This window comes from Opisthocomus hoazin, chromosome 26 (assembly GCF_030867145.1).
Source record: "Opisthocomus hoazin isolate bOpiHoa1 chromosome 26, bOpiHoa1.hap1, whole genome shotgun sequence".
NCBI lineage: Eukaryota > Metazoa > Chordata > Aves > Opisthocomiformes > Opisthocomidae > Opisthocomus > Opisthocomus hoazin.
Window position 1 is genome coordinate 6,210,720 of NC_134439.1, and position 13,523 is coordinate 6,224,242.

The 13,523-nt window shown below is 53.8% G+C and overlaps 1 protein-coding gene across 3 annotated transcripts in view; it reads left to right on the forward strand.

The window, feature by feature from the left end:
- The window catches only part of SCN4A (sodium voltage-gated channel alpha subunit 4), a 45,019-nt gene that overhangs the window by 13,679 nt on the left and 17,817 nt on the right, over positions 1-13,523 (forward strand). For 2 of the 3 annotated variants that reach the window (XM_075443372.1, XM_075443371.1), the window contains exons 5-15: positions 36-164; positions 290-381; positions 2,117-2,425; positions 4,230-4,293; positions 4,632-4,773; positions 5,616-5,828; positions 7,795-7,950; positions 8,204-8,327; positions 8,849-9,087; positions 10,934-11,107; positions 11,418-11,774. In XM_075443372.1, coding sequence (XP_075299487.1) covers positions 36-164; positions 290-381; positions 2,117-2,425; positions 4,230-4,293; positions 4,632-4,773; positions 5,616-5,828; positions 7,795-7,950; positions 8,204-8,327; positions 8,849-9,087; positions 10,934-11,107; positions 11,418-11,774 — 1,999 coding nt within the window. Of the gene's footprint in view, positions 1-35; positions 165-289; positions 382-2,116; positions 2,426-4,229; positions 4,294-4,631; positions 4,774-5,615; positions 5,829-7,794; positions 7,951-8,203; positions 8,328-8,848; positions 9,088-10,933; positions 11,108-11,417; positions 11,775-13,523 lie in introns of those variants that run through there. The other variant, XM_075443374.1, reaches the window with a different exon arrangement.

Consider the following 13,523-nt stretch of genomic DNA (forward strand, 5'->3'; position numbering starts at 1 on the left):
GGTGAGCATCCCCTGAGTCACCGTTCCCATTTCAGATACACCTTCACTGGCATATACACCTTCGAGTCCCTCGTCAAGATACTGTCGAGAGGCTTCTGCATCGACAACTTCACATTCCTGCGCGACCCGTGGAATTGGCTGGACTTCATGGTCATCTCCATGGCGTGAGTTTGGTGGGATGGGGGGAGGACAGGAGGTCTGGCCACTGTACCCTGGGGAGGAGGGCTGAGAAACAGGGGGGCGCGTGCCTGGCAGAGCTCTTGAAGCCCTCTCCTCTCCTGTCCTGCAGCTACATCACTGAGTTTGTGGACCTTGGGAACATCTCTGCTCTCAGGACCTTCCGTGTCCTCCGCGCCTTGAAAACCATCACAGTGATACCAGGTGGGACTTAAAGAAGGGGTCTCCTCTCCCCATTTTCCCCTTCCTTGAGCTCCAGTTTTCCCACAGTTCAAAGCAATTTGTTTTAGTTCTTTCGGCAGCTCTAAGAGAAAAGAGGGGACATAAGATATTTGATACTCATAAATAATTTTCCACATAATTCAGCTTTGGGTCAGGTCCAGCTGATTTTACATCTTGAAATTAGCTGTGCTCACTTGGTTGTTTGGCCAGGGAATGCCCCTGGTGAGCCAGACATGGTGTTTTTAGGGCTCCTCGGAGATGCCTGAAGTGGGCTCATGCTCATGTTGTGTTTTTGGGCTCAATTCACCGATACGCTTTGCTTGGTCCTTGGAGCGAGAAACTCCTCTTAGTCCCCACTGCTGACTGCTCTGGTGCTAGGCTTGAGATGTTTCATGGGTATTAGCGCAAGAGCCAAGTGGCGAGTGTTTATCACCCCAGACATCCAGCCTCTGGTGTTAGAGCATGTTATCAAACATCTCTGATGGCTGTTTCCCAAATCTGATACCATTTCAATACCCTGCTTTGGTACCACCTAGTGCAAGTTCACCGAAATGATAGGTCAGACCCCTTGAAGAAGCATGAGATCGAACCAAAGATGATAATTTCTTGTGGTGAATAAATTCTTGTGTCCCTCCAGTTTCCAGATCTTTGGGGTTCGTATTCGAATGGTTTTTGCCCCCATCCAACAGGCTTAAAATTGCATTTAGCAAAACGTGAGCTGCTGCTTCTTTCTGGAATGACATCCCCCCAAGAGGCTCTGCAGAAATAGCAGTTGCAAAAATAAGCTGGTTTAGAACGGCTGTCCTCAGCAGTTTCCCAATATAAACAAGTCCTTGGAGAACAGGGTTTTGCCTAAATAGTTTGGGAAGGGGGGGAAGATGCATGATGACAGGGCTAAAAATCATGTGTCTTTGGAGAATTGCCTCCACGTGAGAAAGCTCTGCTCAGAGCTGCTTTTAAGATCAACATCAGGATGTCCTGGCATCACCCATCATCCATGTAGACCTCGGGTGACAGGAACGACATCCTCCATGTCAAAAGCCCACCAAGGATCTGTGGGCGAGCCTCCCCTGCGGAGGAAATGGCGATGCTGATGAGGACAGATGAGATAATCACAATGCTTAATGCAGATTTCGCTTTGTCACCTTCACTTGGACGCGTTGGGTTTTCTCCAGCTTGAAGGGATCAGGCTGGAAGGTCCAGCTGGGCTCCTGATCACCCACGGGACAGCAGCACGTGGGGGTGTTGGGCCACGGAGGCTTTTCTGGAACTGAGAGCAGTGGTCAGCATGTTCCAGCTGGGCTGGCAAATAGCTTTTCCACGTGCCACAGCAAAGTCATCTACTCCAGGGGTTTGGGACAAAAAAGGTCGGATTGTGACATCTGGGGAAAACAAAGCTGCAAGGAATTGATGGCTGCCAGGCTGGGGTGGACTTTGGCATGTGACACCCAGGTTAAGGCTGGCATGAGGAGGCTTCACTGGTTTTGGTCCAAGGGTGACAGTTTTGGGGGAAGGGTTTATGCTGCCCAGCAACGTGTGGGGACAGAGGGGCAGCCAGGATGTAACCTGGGGCACAGAGCTGGGGGTCTGAGCATATGGGGTGAACTTGGTGATACCACATGTCCCCACCAGATCCAGCACCTTTTGGGAATGCCATAGCACATTCTCCTCAATTAGCAAAAGAGAAATTAGCTCAGTAGAAACGCCTCCCTGGTAGGGCTGAAGACGATCGTTGGGGCTCTGATCCAGTCAGTGAAGAAGCTCTCGGATGTCATGATTCTCACTGTCTTCTGCCTGAGCGTGTTCGCCCTCATCGGTCTCCAGCTCTTCATGGGGAACCTCCGGCAGAAGTGCGTGCGGTGGCCCCCCCTCAATGACACCCTGGTGTGGGACTTGGGGCTGGACAATGACACGTTGGCCAATGCAGCGCTCTACGGCAACTTCACCGATGGCATCATCAGCAACTTCACCAGCAACTTCACCAGCAACAGCACCTTTGATTTCGAGGCCTACATCAACGATGAAGGTAAATGCTCATGCATCCCCTTCTTTATTGACCCATCACCTTGCTTTGGTCCTCAGTTTCCTCGCTCTTCCCCCGTGTCAGACCAAGGTGATTTGTTCGCATGGATCTTTCCTGTCAAGGTGCTTTGCCGGGAGATGTGGCCAATGGGTGAAACGGGGGTTGTGCATATTCACAGAATGGACCAAATCCTCCTTGCCAGGGAAAATGCAGTCACCTGCGCAAGCTAAACTCCTCCAGAAAGGTTTAACCATAGGAAGGCCTGGACAAACCAGTGTCTCCATCTCTCCCACTTGCTAGTGAGGGCACAACCTGCCCATCAGGGTGGGCACTGATGAAAAGCTGCTCTGTCTGGCTGGTCACAGCAGGGAGAGCGAACCCTCCAGGAGCAGAATGGACTTTGGGTGGAAAACCAGAGGGAAAGATGCAGGAGTTACATTTCTCACCCACTTTCACTGCTGCATCATAGCTGGGTCCTTCCCCAAGTACTGCTGCATCCAGTGAGCATTGCATGCAAGCGTGCAACACCATGACAGCCAAGAGGAGGGGAAGGAGGGAGAGGTGGGATCAAGCACAGCTCCTCAGACAGGTCACCAATTCTGCTACTTTTCTACCACTTCTTTGAAACAAGTTTGGCCCAAAAAATTGCGATGGACTTTTTTGTTTGTTCTTTGGTTTAGGGGTTTTTTTAAACTCCATGAAAATGTAAAAATGCCAGAAGATCTGCCTGGCAGAGATGGACAGTGGCGGGATGCTCCACAGGGATGTTTCACATCTCATTTAGGGCGCTCGGCAGAGCTCAGCAGAAGGTCGGGTTACGTCTCGGCTGAGCTGCTTTGCCCAACTGTACAAGTAGCTCTGGCATTGATTACAGGGAGGCTGCTTGGTAGGGGTGCAAATTCAATATATAGGATCTAACGGGTGAAGTGCAAACAGCAACAGCACCCTGCAGCCACGCGTTCAGCTTGAAAGCTGCTGGGGCCAGGCCAAAAACATATCGCCTGGCTTTTCACAAGCAGAACATCTCCTCCATGGACCCTTGCAGGTTAAATAAAAGCCTGGTGGCAAGAGGCCAGGCAGAGCTGGGGATGCTTTGAGGAAACTCCAGAAATCCCTGTTTGGCTCCTGGAAGGGCTGTGCTAGGTGATGCCCAGGGTGGGGTCCAGCTGCCCTCTGCCATGTCCTGGGGTGGGTGTCTCCAGGTGCCCATCTATGTGTCACTGGGGGCAGGAGACCTGTGGTGACACTGCTTGGAAGCTCCTGTGGCTCTGGGTCTGAGCTCAGGCTCTAAGGAGGAGCTTGAAGGACCCGTGGTCTGTGAGCAGGGTGGGTTTCTCACCAGGAAGGGGCTGGTTGGGATGGGAGCACCAGGAGGAAGGCGATAGCCATGGAGCAGTAGCAGACAGTTTCCCCAGGCTTTTTTGGGACCCCTGCCATCCCCCATGCTCGGTGCTCCTTGGGAGCATCCTGCTATTTTGTGCATCTTCTCAGCAAAGCAGACGAGCCCTAGACCTTTGACCACACATTAACCCGCCTTCCCAGGAGGCCTGACGCTGGCCAACCTGGCTGTTTCCAGAGCTCTTTATGGGCTTGGGAGCCATCTAGTTGGGTCGGCGAAACAATGCCATGAGCTCTCTGAGATGGTGTCAAGTAGTTAGGAAACAGCAAAGTCAGCAGAGAGGAGATCACCCCGTGCCCAACACTGGGATTCAGGGAATTTCCCTGACAGCAAAGGAGCTGCCGAGAATTTGGAAATCAATGTTTGTATTTATTTTCCTTTTGCCTTGCTCTTTCCATAACTGTGAAGCCAATTTCTACTTTCTGGAGGGAGCACTTGATGCCCTGCTCTGCGGGAACAGCAGCGATGCTGGGTGAGTGCAGCTCATGCTGACGGCTGAGGTCCCCTCTGGCTCCCCGGGAGGGGACGAGGCAGCCAGAGCAGCCTGTGGGACCACTGGTGCTTGGGATGGGGCAGGTTTGGGGCTGGGAACATGATTCTGCAGGTGAATGGTCCGGGAATCCCGACTGTATCGCCTTGGAGGGGGTATCGGTCCAGGGGGTATCAGCCTGGGCACCCCGATTGTATCAGCCTGGGGTGGGGGGTTCTGCTGAAGCATCTCAGTACCTCCAGCGATGGACGTTTCGCTGCGGGTGCAGGGTGGGCAGCGCTGGGGGCTCACGCTGGCTGCCCCTGTGGCTCCTTTGGTAGGAAGTGCCCTGAAGGGTACCAGTGCATGAAGGCGGGGAGGAACCCGAACTACGGCTACACCAGCTATGACACCTTCAGCTGGGCCTTCCTGGCCCTCTTCCGCCTCATGACGCAGGACTACTGGGAGAACCTCTTCCAGCTGGTAGGTACCAAATTTTTATCCTTGTGCAAATGCTCCTCTCATTTCGATGCTGCCCCTGGTCTAGCACAGGTAGAAAGTCACTTGAGTGAAAACCTGTGGGACCTTGTCCTGTGGTTTATGGATCTAAGCAGGATCAGCAGAGATGGGGCATGGTCCCATCCGGTTCCCTAACCTGAGCAGTGCAAAGCCCAGGTGTGCTTCAGCAGTGCTGTCAGCTGTGTCATGGCAATTAGGGATTTAGAAGAGTATCAAATACATCTCTGGCTTGAGCTAAGGAAGAAGATAAGTGAGGAAAGCTAGGCTGCTTGTCCCCTGCATTGAGCCATCCTCTAGGGAGAAGTTGCAGGCATCAAGAAATCCCAGCTGACCCTGGGTCCAGAGACTGTTTAGATAAAAGCAAGCCTATGTCTGAAGGCTACATGTGTCCTCTGGAAATGATTACGCCCAGATCCTGGGTTAGCAAAGGACCCCTCTTGGCCCAAGGGCGAGACCAGAGAAGTTTGGGGCTGAGAGACATCAGCCATGTCACAGCAAAGTGAGTCTCTGACGAAATGTTGGTCCTATCTCCATGCATGCTTGCAGCCCTTGGGCTACCAGATAGCACAGAGCATCACGTCTGGGTCTGCCGAGACTTCTGGCTGTTTCACACAAGTCCTAACCCAGTGCCATGGCCTGCAGGAAGGTCCCTTGGGCAACGACCAGGCCTTGGGGAAGACGGGAGCGAAATATTTTCCTCCTACCGCAAATGGGAGTCTGCCCTGGTGCAAGACCTTGCACTGGAAGCATCGCCAACCAATATTGTGCCGAGGTGGTGTGACAGCCCGTGCCTCCTCTTTCCACAGACGCTGCGTGCAGCAGGGAAAACATACATGATCTTCTTCGTGGTGGTGATATTTCTTGGTTCGTTCTACCTCATCAACCTCATCCTCGCGGTAGTGGCCATGGCTTATGCAGAACAAAACGACGCCACGATGCTGGAGGAGCAGCAGAAGGAGGAGGAATTTCAGAAGCTCATGGAGCAGCTGAAGAAGCATCAAGAGGAGCAAGAAAAGATGGTTGGTGGAAAGTGTGGAGGCCAAAACAAGGGATCTTAGGAATAGGGGGAGAAAAGGGGAGGTGGCAGCAAGCATGGTGGTGCCTATATTTGTGTAAAATCCAAGAATAAGCCCCATTTGGTCCATAGTCAGCAAAGACAATAATTGAGTAACGATTCCTTGGGTCACAGCTGAATCAAAAAGTTGAGATACTGTGCTGGGTGGGGGAAAAAAAAGGCTGAAAAGATTTAATTTCCACATCCAGAAACCAGCACAGGGAGTACTGGGAGGCAGCAGAGAGGTGCAGCACAGAGGTGCGGCATTGCTTCAGAGGAGGAGGTGAGAAAAAAAGGTATAAAAGGCCCCAGAACTAACAATAATCCCTGCAGCACATCAAGAGCAGGAAGCCTGGCAGACAGCCGGCACAGGCAGATTACGATCCAGGTACAAAAGAAGCACTCAGGGAAGACAGAGCAGTTGCAGCAAAGCTAGAAGCATTAGCAAACCATTTGCTCTTGGCCAAGGCTGGAAGCAGCAGAGAGGGCTTGAGGAACCTTGCGTCTCACCCAGGGAGGTCCTGGTGCCCTGGCAGGAGCCAAGGCACAGCTCTCGGGGTCTGGCCTCGCTGCTGTCCCCCCAGCACACGAGCAGATGCGCGTGCCTGATGCTGCAGAGTTTGCACTGAGATTTCTCCGAGCTGACGTCTCTACGCTGCCCAATTTCCACCCATTTGCTCCGTTACGGTCCTGGGTGATACCTTAGCCCCTTTCTGGTCCTTGGGAGTCTCTTTTCACCACAATCTGCCTATAAAAATGTGAGCAAAAGCTTCTCTGATATCTGATACTGCTGCCCAGGCATTTTCCATCTCTCATCATCATTTTGGTCTGTGTCAGTGACATCCACAGGAGACATCCCTGCAAATCTAACTGTTAGTCTGGGCAAAAGACCAGCTTCATCGCATGCAGAGACACAAAACGGGGTTTTCCTCTCTCTAGAGCCTCTATCTCCCGTCACTTATCTGTGCCAAGCCACAACATCCTCCGAGGAAGTGGCTTGCTCTTCTCTGGCTGCTGTTTGCAGGATGGGTCTAAGCAAGCCCTGCCCAGCCCGAGGGATGAAGACTCCAGAGCTGAGCATAAAGCTGGTGCTGTGGCTGGTCTTCCCTGAGCAAATTAACCAGCGAGCCGCCCAAAGGCTTTGTTAAGGGCTGATACACGTTTATTTACACCTAGAGAAATGGAGAAGATGGAGGGAATACGGCTGAGCGTGAGGGCAAACAGCCTACAAGAAATGGGCGCTCGGACCCATTTAATATCCAGCAACTGAGCGTGGAAGCTGTGTTGCGTCTCAGCAATGTGCGGTGGGAAGAGAGGTTTGCACTCCACTGGCACCCTTAGTGTTACCAGAGAACGTAGTGAGCTTGAAATATTAATACTACTGTCAGAAGGTGGGGGAAAAAAAAGGAGCAATGGCATATGAAAACATTTGGGAAATAACATTTGAGGGAAAAAAATTTAAATTTTGACCCAAACATTCACAAATTCAGTGCAACTCCAAAAACCACGGACACAACATTTCAGCAAGAGCCTTGAAGATTTTGCTTCCTTCCCATCTGGGATAAAAGCACGCTTCAAAGATTAAAATTTCCTGCAAGACAGAAATTAGAGGGTTGGCATCATTTTGTCTTTATGAATTATTCACCCTGACCAAATGGTTAAGCAAGCGAAAGGGAAAGGCTTGCAACCTCAGGCATGTGCTTAGCTACGGCAAATTGTTCTCCCTCATCGCTGCTCGGGAGGATCTGAGTTTGCTGAGGAGCTCACCTCTGCCCAGGTCCTGCAGCAGCAGACTTTGGGGTCACAAAGTCCTGCCCAGGACGGTCCCGGGGCTCAGTTCATCCCCCTCCTCAGCCTGGTGCCCTGCAGCTGTCGTGGGAAGCTCCCGATGGCTGCGGGCACGCAGGTGATGGAGACGTGGGTTGCTGCAGTTGCAGGACCGTCGGTCCAGCAGCCGTTCCCTGCCCAGCAGCACAGCCGAGAAGGAGCGCACCTCGGAGCTGAATAGTGACCAGGACAAGGCAAAGGACTGCAACGGACAAGTGGTCCCCAAGGTCATGCTGGAGCGGTCTGCAACGGTGATTGAAGTACGTGCTTGGCTCTGTCTCTGCTGTCCCTCGAGGGTGCCCACCCCAGTAAACCCCAGTGGAGGGACAGGCTTGTGCCCAGCTTGTGGTGGGTCTGGTCCTGTGAGACTTTCTGCAGCCCACCTGCAGCTACCATGTTGCACCCCAAGGTCTCTCCAGACCATGCCCTTTTTTCTGCCTTGCTCTGCCTTTAAGTGCATTAAGTAGCCTGCAACGCTCTGCATTTATCCCCTGTGGTCTCATCTCCTTCTAGTTCAACCCAGCCAATGAGCCAGAGAAATCGGACCACAACCACCTCAGCGTCGGCAACCAAGATGGGCCAGGCCTCGAGAAGAGAGTGGGGAGCGCTGTCAGTGTCGTCTCCAACACCATGGAAGGTAGGTCCTACCCCAGCCTGGGTGAGGGCCATGTCTGCCCGTTTTAGCCCAACCATTGTGTGCTGGTGGGCTTGGGGTGCTCAGCACACACCAGCTGTGTGCGAGGGATGACTCTGGACCTGGAGTCTCCAAATGTGGTCAGGGCACTGCAGTGATGCCCAAGCAAGGCTTTTCATCCCAACTTGCTAGGATGATGCCCGGAGGCAATAATACAATATCTCATGCAAATAAATGCAATCTCAGCATGGCATGGACACCTCAAATCCTGCCTGGGGGCTGAGAGCAGGATCAGACCCACAGTTCCCTGACCGATCTGCCTTCCAATCCCTCTCTGGTTTGGAGGGGAAGATCTGCAACATCACTGCCTGGGCATGGGAAGGCTCCTACTTTTAGCCCCCATATTAAACTCCTAGATGGTCCAGGGCTGGTTCAGGACCGCAGGAGAGGGGCTCAGCACTTGGGCCACTCAGGGGAGGACAGGAGAAGCCTAGACTCATGTCATTTTTCCTTCCTGCCCTCAGAGCTGGAGGAAGCTCATCAGAAGTGCCCATCCTGGTGGTACAAATTTGCCCACACGTTCCTGGTCTGGAACTGCTGTCCCCAGTGGCTGAAGCTGAAGGAGTTTGTCAAGCTGGTGGTGATGGACCCCTTCGTGGACCTGGGCATCACTATCTGCATCGTGCTCAACACACTCTTCATGGCCATGGAGCATTACCCCATGACGGAGGAATTTGAGAACGTGCTGACTGTGGGGAACCTGGTAGGCAGCTACAGGCATCCCGTCCTTCCCCGTTTAGAGCCACAGCAGCCACACCGTCCACCATGGTGGGCAGATCCCCTCTGCGGCCTTTGTGTCACCTGAACAGCATGCACACACGCCTGGAAGCACGTCCCAGCTGCTGAGAAGGTGCTGCAGGGGTCTGATCACAGCATCCCTGTGATGGGCTGGACCCTAGGATGGCTCAGATCAAGGGAAGTGAGATGGGCGTGAGACTCATCATCCCCTGCTCCCCTGCTGCTGCAGCTTCTGTCTTGCTTGGTGCATCTCAGCGATGGCAAGGTGGCCATGGCCTCGCAGAGCTGTCCTGAGCCATCTCCTACATTACAACCCAGGGTCGGTCACCTGCTGCCAGGCCTGGCCGACACCACAGTGTCCTCATGATGCTGGGTAGCCACGTGGTTCAGATGCTGGGAGCAAACAGGTCCCCACGGAGCAGGAGGCAACAGTGCTAACACCATTAAATAATAATAATAATAATAGTAATAATGATAAAGATGATGATAATAATAATAATAATAGTAATAATGACTTTTCCCACTGAAATCACTGCAAATCTGGGCTGTCCTGATTTCATGGGTGTATTTAGCAACCAGCTGTGGCTGCTCCTGCTTCGAGCTCAGGGTAAATGGCTTTCATCTAGATGCAATATGCTCGTGGGACAAGTCCAGGAGGCCCCCAGTAGCTCTGAGAAATGCAGCTAAGGGGTGGGAGAGCTCGCCGTCTCCTCTCCTGCCACCTTGCCCGGCTCCAGCACCTGCCAGGGCCGCTCTGTGCGCAGGCACTGGAGTGACACACGCCGGTGCCCGAGCCCCGGGCGGGCAGGATGACGCTCAGCACATAGCTGCTTTGTCTCTGGTTTCATTCAGGAAATACAAGGGGATTAATTGGCTGTTGCTGGAAGCACGGTCACGCTGCAAAGACGGCTCCAGCTTTCCCTTCGGGCTGGCTGCAGTTTCTGGCTGCGTGTACACTCCAATGCCAGTGGGATCCTGGGGGATTTGCTGGGGAAGGGCCAGGGAGGGATGGGGGGAGAAGAAGCAGCTCCCCCTGAGCCACGGTCTCCCCCCACATCGCCTGCCAGTGCCCGAGATGAAAGCAGCAGCGCCTGTTGTCTGTCTCGCTGCAGGCAGAAAGATGGCCAGGCTGTAAATCAAGCAAGCAAGGATCAGCTGGCAGGAGCAGAAAAGGGGACGTTTGTGGGCTGGCATGCAAAGGGGGGTTTTGGGGAGCATCCCCGGGGATGCTGGTGCAGAAGCCTTTCTGCAAAGCGGAGGCGTGGACCTGTGCATCCCAACATGATCCACATCCAGGGCAAGACTTGTCAGCGGGCCCCCTCTGCACATGCCAGGTCACGAAGTTGCATTGAGGATGCTAATTGTCACATTGCTGGTCCCGCTCCCGAGTAATGTGATAATGCACAGCGCCGTTGTAGTGCAGGAGAAGAGTAATGTGTAAAAGCTGGCTCAGCTTTCGCAGGGCGCGGGGAGGGGCAGGGCCATCCCAGTAGCTGCCCAGTCCCCAGTGCTGGGAATCCCTGTGATTCAGCAGTCATTTGAAGAGGGTCCCTTTGCCTATGAGACTTTTCTTTTTAATTTCCACCTGCCAACACGCACCTTTTCCAAGTCTCTCCAGTAGCAATCGGTCCCCAGTACTCCCAGCCTAGCTCCACAGGCTCTACTGGGCAGCAGCTGGGGAGCTCATTCTCAACCAGGCCTGGACCCCGTCAGATGAAACATTTTAAGAACACCCCAAAAAGGAGGGGTGCTACCCACCCCATGCCAAGCACTGACTTTCAAGCAAGCTGATGGGGTGCTGTTTCCCACAGGTCTTTACGGGGATCTTCACAGCAGAGATGGTCTTGAAGCTCATCGCATTGGACCCCTACGAGTATTTCCAGCAGGGCTGGAATATTTTCGACAGCATCATCGTCACCCTGAGCCTGGTGGAGCTGGGCCTGGCCAACGTGCAAGGGCTCTCCGTGCTCCGCTCCTTCCGCTTGGTACGTGCCACAGGGACGAGCTGTGTCGGGGGGGTTTGGATACAATTGCCACCAGGGTGGAGAATGGCTTGTTCAGCCTCCTTTGTGGCAGTCACCAACTTGTCCCCTGTTAAAGACAGAGCTGAAAGTCAAGCTAAATATTTAGGAATGCAGGAGTCTGCTCTTTGCAAAGCAGTTTGGTGTTTAATGCCTCCTACCTTAATAGAAACTGCCACATGAAGGTCTAATCCCAGCCTCATGGCCTTGCTCTGACACCCTGTGGCAATGAAGTGCCGGGCAAATCAACACCTTGTCTCCTTGCTCCTCATAGCTGAGGGTTTTCAAGCTCGCCAAGTCCTGGCCCACCCTTAACATGCTCATCAAGATCATCGGCAACTCGGTGGGCGCCCTGGGGAACCTCACATTGGTGCTGGCCATCATCGTCTTCATCTTTGCCGTGGTGGGGATGCAGCTTTTTGGGAAGAGCTACATGGAGTGTGTGTGCAAGATCTCCACCGACTGCACGCTGCCCCGCTGGCACATGCATGACTTCTTCCACTCCTTCCTCATCGTCTTCCGCATCCTCTGCGGGGAGTGGATCGAGACCATGTGGGACTGCATGGAGGTGGCCGGTCAGACCATGTGCCTCATCGTCTTCATGATGGTCATGGTCATTGGGAACCTCGTGGTGAGTCTCAGAGCCGGGGTGGACACTCAATGAAAGGAAGGGGGCTAGTTGGAGGGTTTCGTCAGGTGGGGACACCTCTGCCCCTCGTTCCCTGGCCAGTACTGTCCAGCTCAGCTCGTCTACAGGGCTATGTCTGTATGCATGGTCTTGTTGGAGCTGTACAGGAGCATGGGCAAAGGGCTTGACCTCCCTCCTGTAGACCTGGTGGGGATGTGCTGTCTGCTCAGCTCTGTGTAAAGCAGGCTAAGAAGCAATTTCTGAGAGACCTTCAGCCGAAACTAGATCAGGAACAGAAAGGGAAACCGAGGCATGGAAAATTTAACAGTGGGCTTTAGGCAGACGCAGGAGCAACTCTAGGACAAAATGGGGCTCATCTTCAAGCTGTCCTTTCTTCTCCATACAGCTTTTCAGGCTTTCCTCCCTCATTTCCCACCCTCCTACAGGAAGAGATGGAGACTCCCAGGTGCTTTTGAGAGCAGACCCCCCCCCCGAGAAAACTTTTGCAGATCCCCAGCATCCCCAAACCTCACTACAGTCCAGGTGGCATCCTGGGGATGCACGACCCCTCTGCAGCTCGTGGCTCCTTCCCCTGGGTCCTGGTGAACCCCTGGTCACCATCACCCTCCCTCCCTGCCTGTTGCCCTCCCCGCTAACCCGAGCCGCTCGCTGCCCGCCTTGCAGGTCTGCAAGTTCCAGGCGAGCGTGAAATCCTTTCTAAACTTGGTAACCCTCTCGCTGGCGGCTTTGAAGCTTGTTTTCCAGCCTGCGCGGGCCCTGCTCTCTCTTCTTAAGGAGCAAGGCAGGGGAGGGAAGCGCGGCGGCTTGCCGAATCGCTTCTATTACTTGCCGGGGTTGTGTAAGCCCTTTGGAATTTGCTTTGAAAAACTATCTGCCCAGGGAGCTGCTGACGCCTCCCATCCCACGACCGGGTGGCCGCTCCAGCCCTGGGCTTGCACAGCCTTCCAGAGGGGTGAAAGCAGCCCCAGGGGAAACCCAGACCACCCCATGGCTCGGGTCAGGGGTAGGGCAGACTGGAGTGACCCACTTCGAGGACAGAAAGTTGGGATTTGGGTGCTGCTTGGCTTCCCTGGCTCATGCCAAGTATTTGGGGCCCCTGTAGCTGTACTGGCTGTGGAACTCACCCTGGGGTGTCCTGGGGTCTCTGCTGGGTGATGCTGGACAGATGGACACACATCACCTTGAGGAGGGGAGTAGCCCAATGTCCCCCCGGGTTGCCCATCAACCAGCAGACAGCAGCAGTTTGTAACGCTGCCTTCCAGGGGGGAAGCCATTCCTTTGAATGGCAATGCTGAATCAGGCTGAAAATCACCCATGAGCAGCAGGACCATCTCCAGGATAGTCTGCAGAGAGTGCAGGAGCTTAGAGACTGGGAATCATAGCTGGGGCTCCCTGGAGACCCTCTCCAAAAGGGGTCCTGGAGACTCTTCCTCTTCTGGACCTTCTTCTGGACCCAGTTTTTGGAGTAGGACAGTCCATCCAGGTCCCCAGGAGATTCTTCTGGAGAAGACATTGGGGCAGCACGATTTTCAGCTGGTGGGGTCAGGTGCAGTCCTCCCTGAGATTGTATCCCAGCTTTCTGGGCAAGTTTTGCAGCCCCTGCTGTGCTCTGCGCTGCTGCAGGGGGGGTCATTTAAAGTGAAGTAGAGACATACAGCACACGACCACCTTCGGAGCCATCTCTGCCCTCTTCATCCTCTCTGCCAGGCTCTCCTGGCCGTGTCTCAGGTA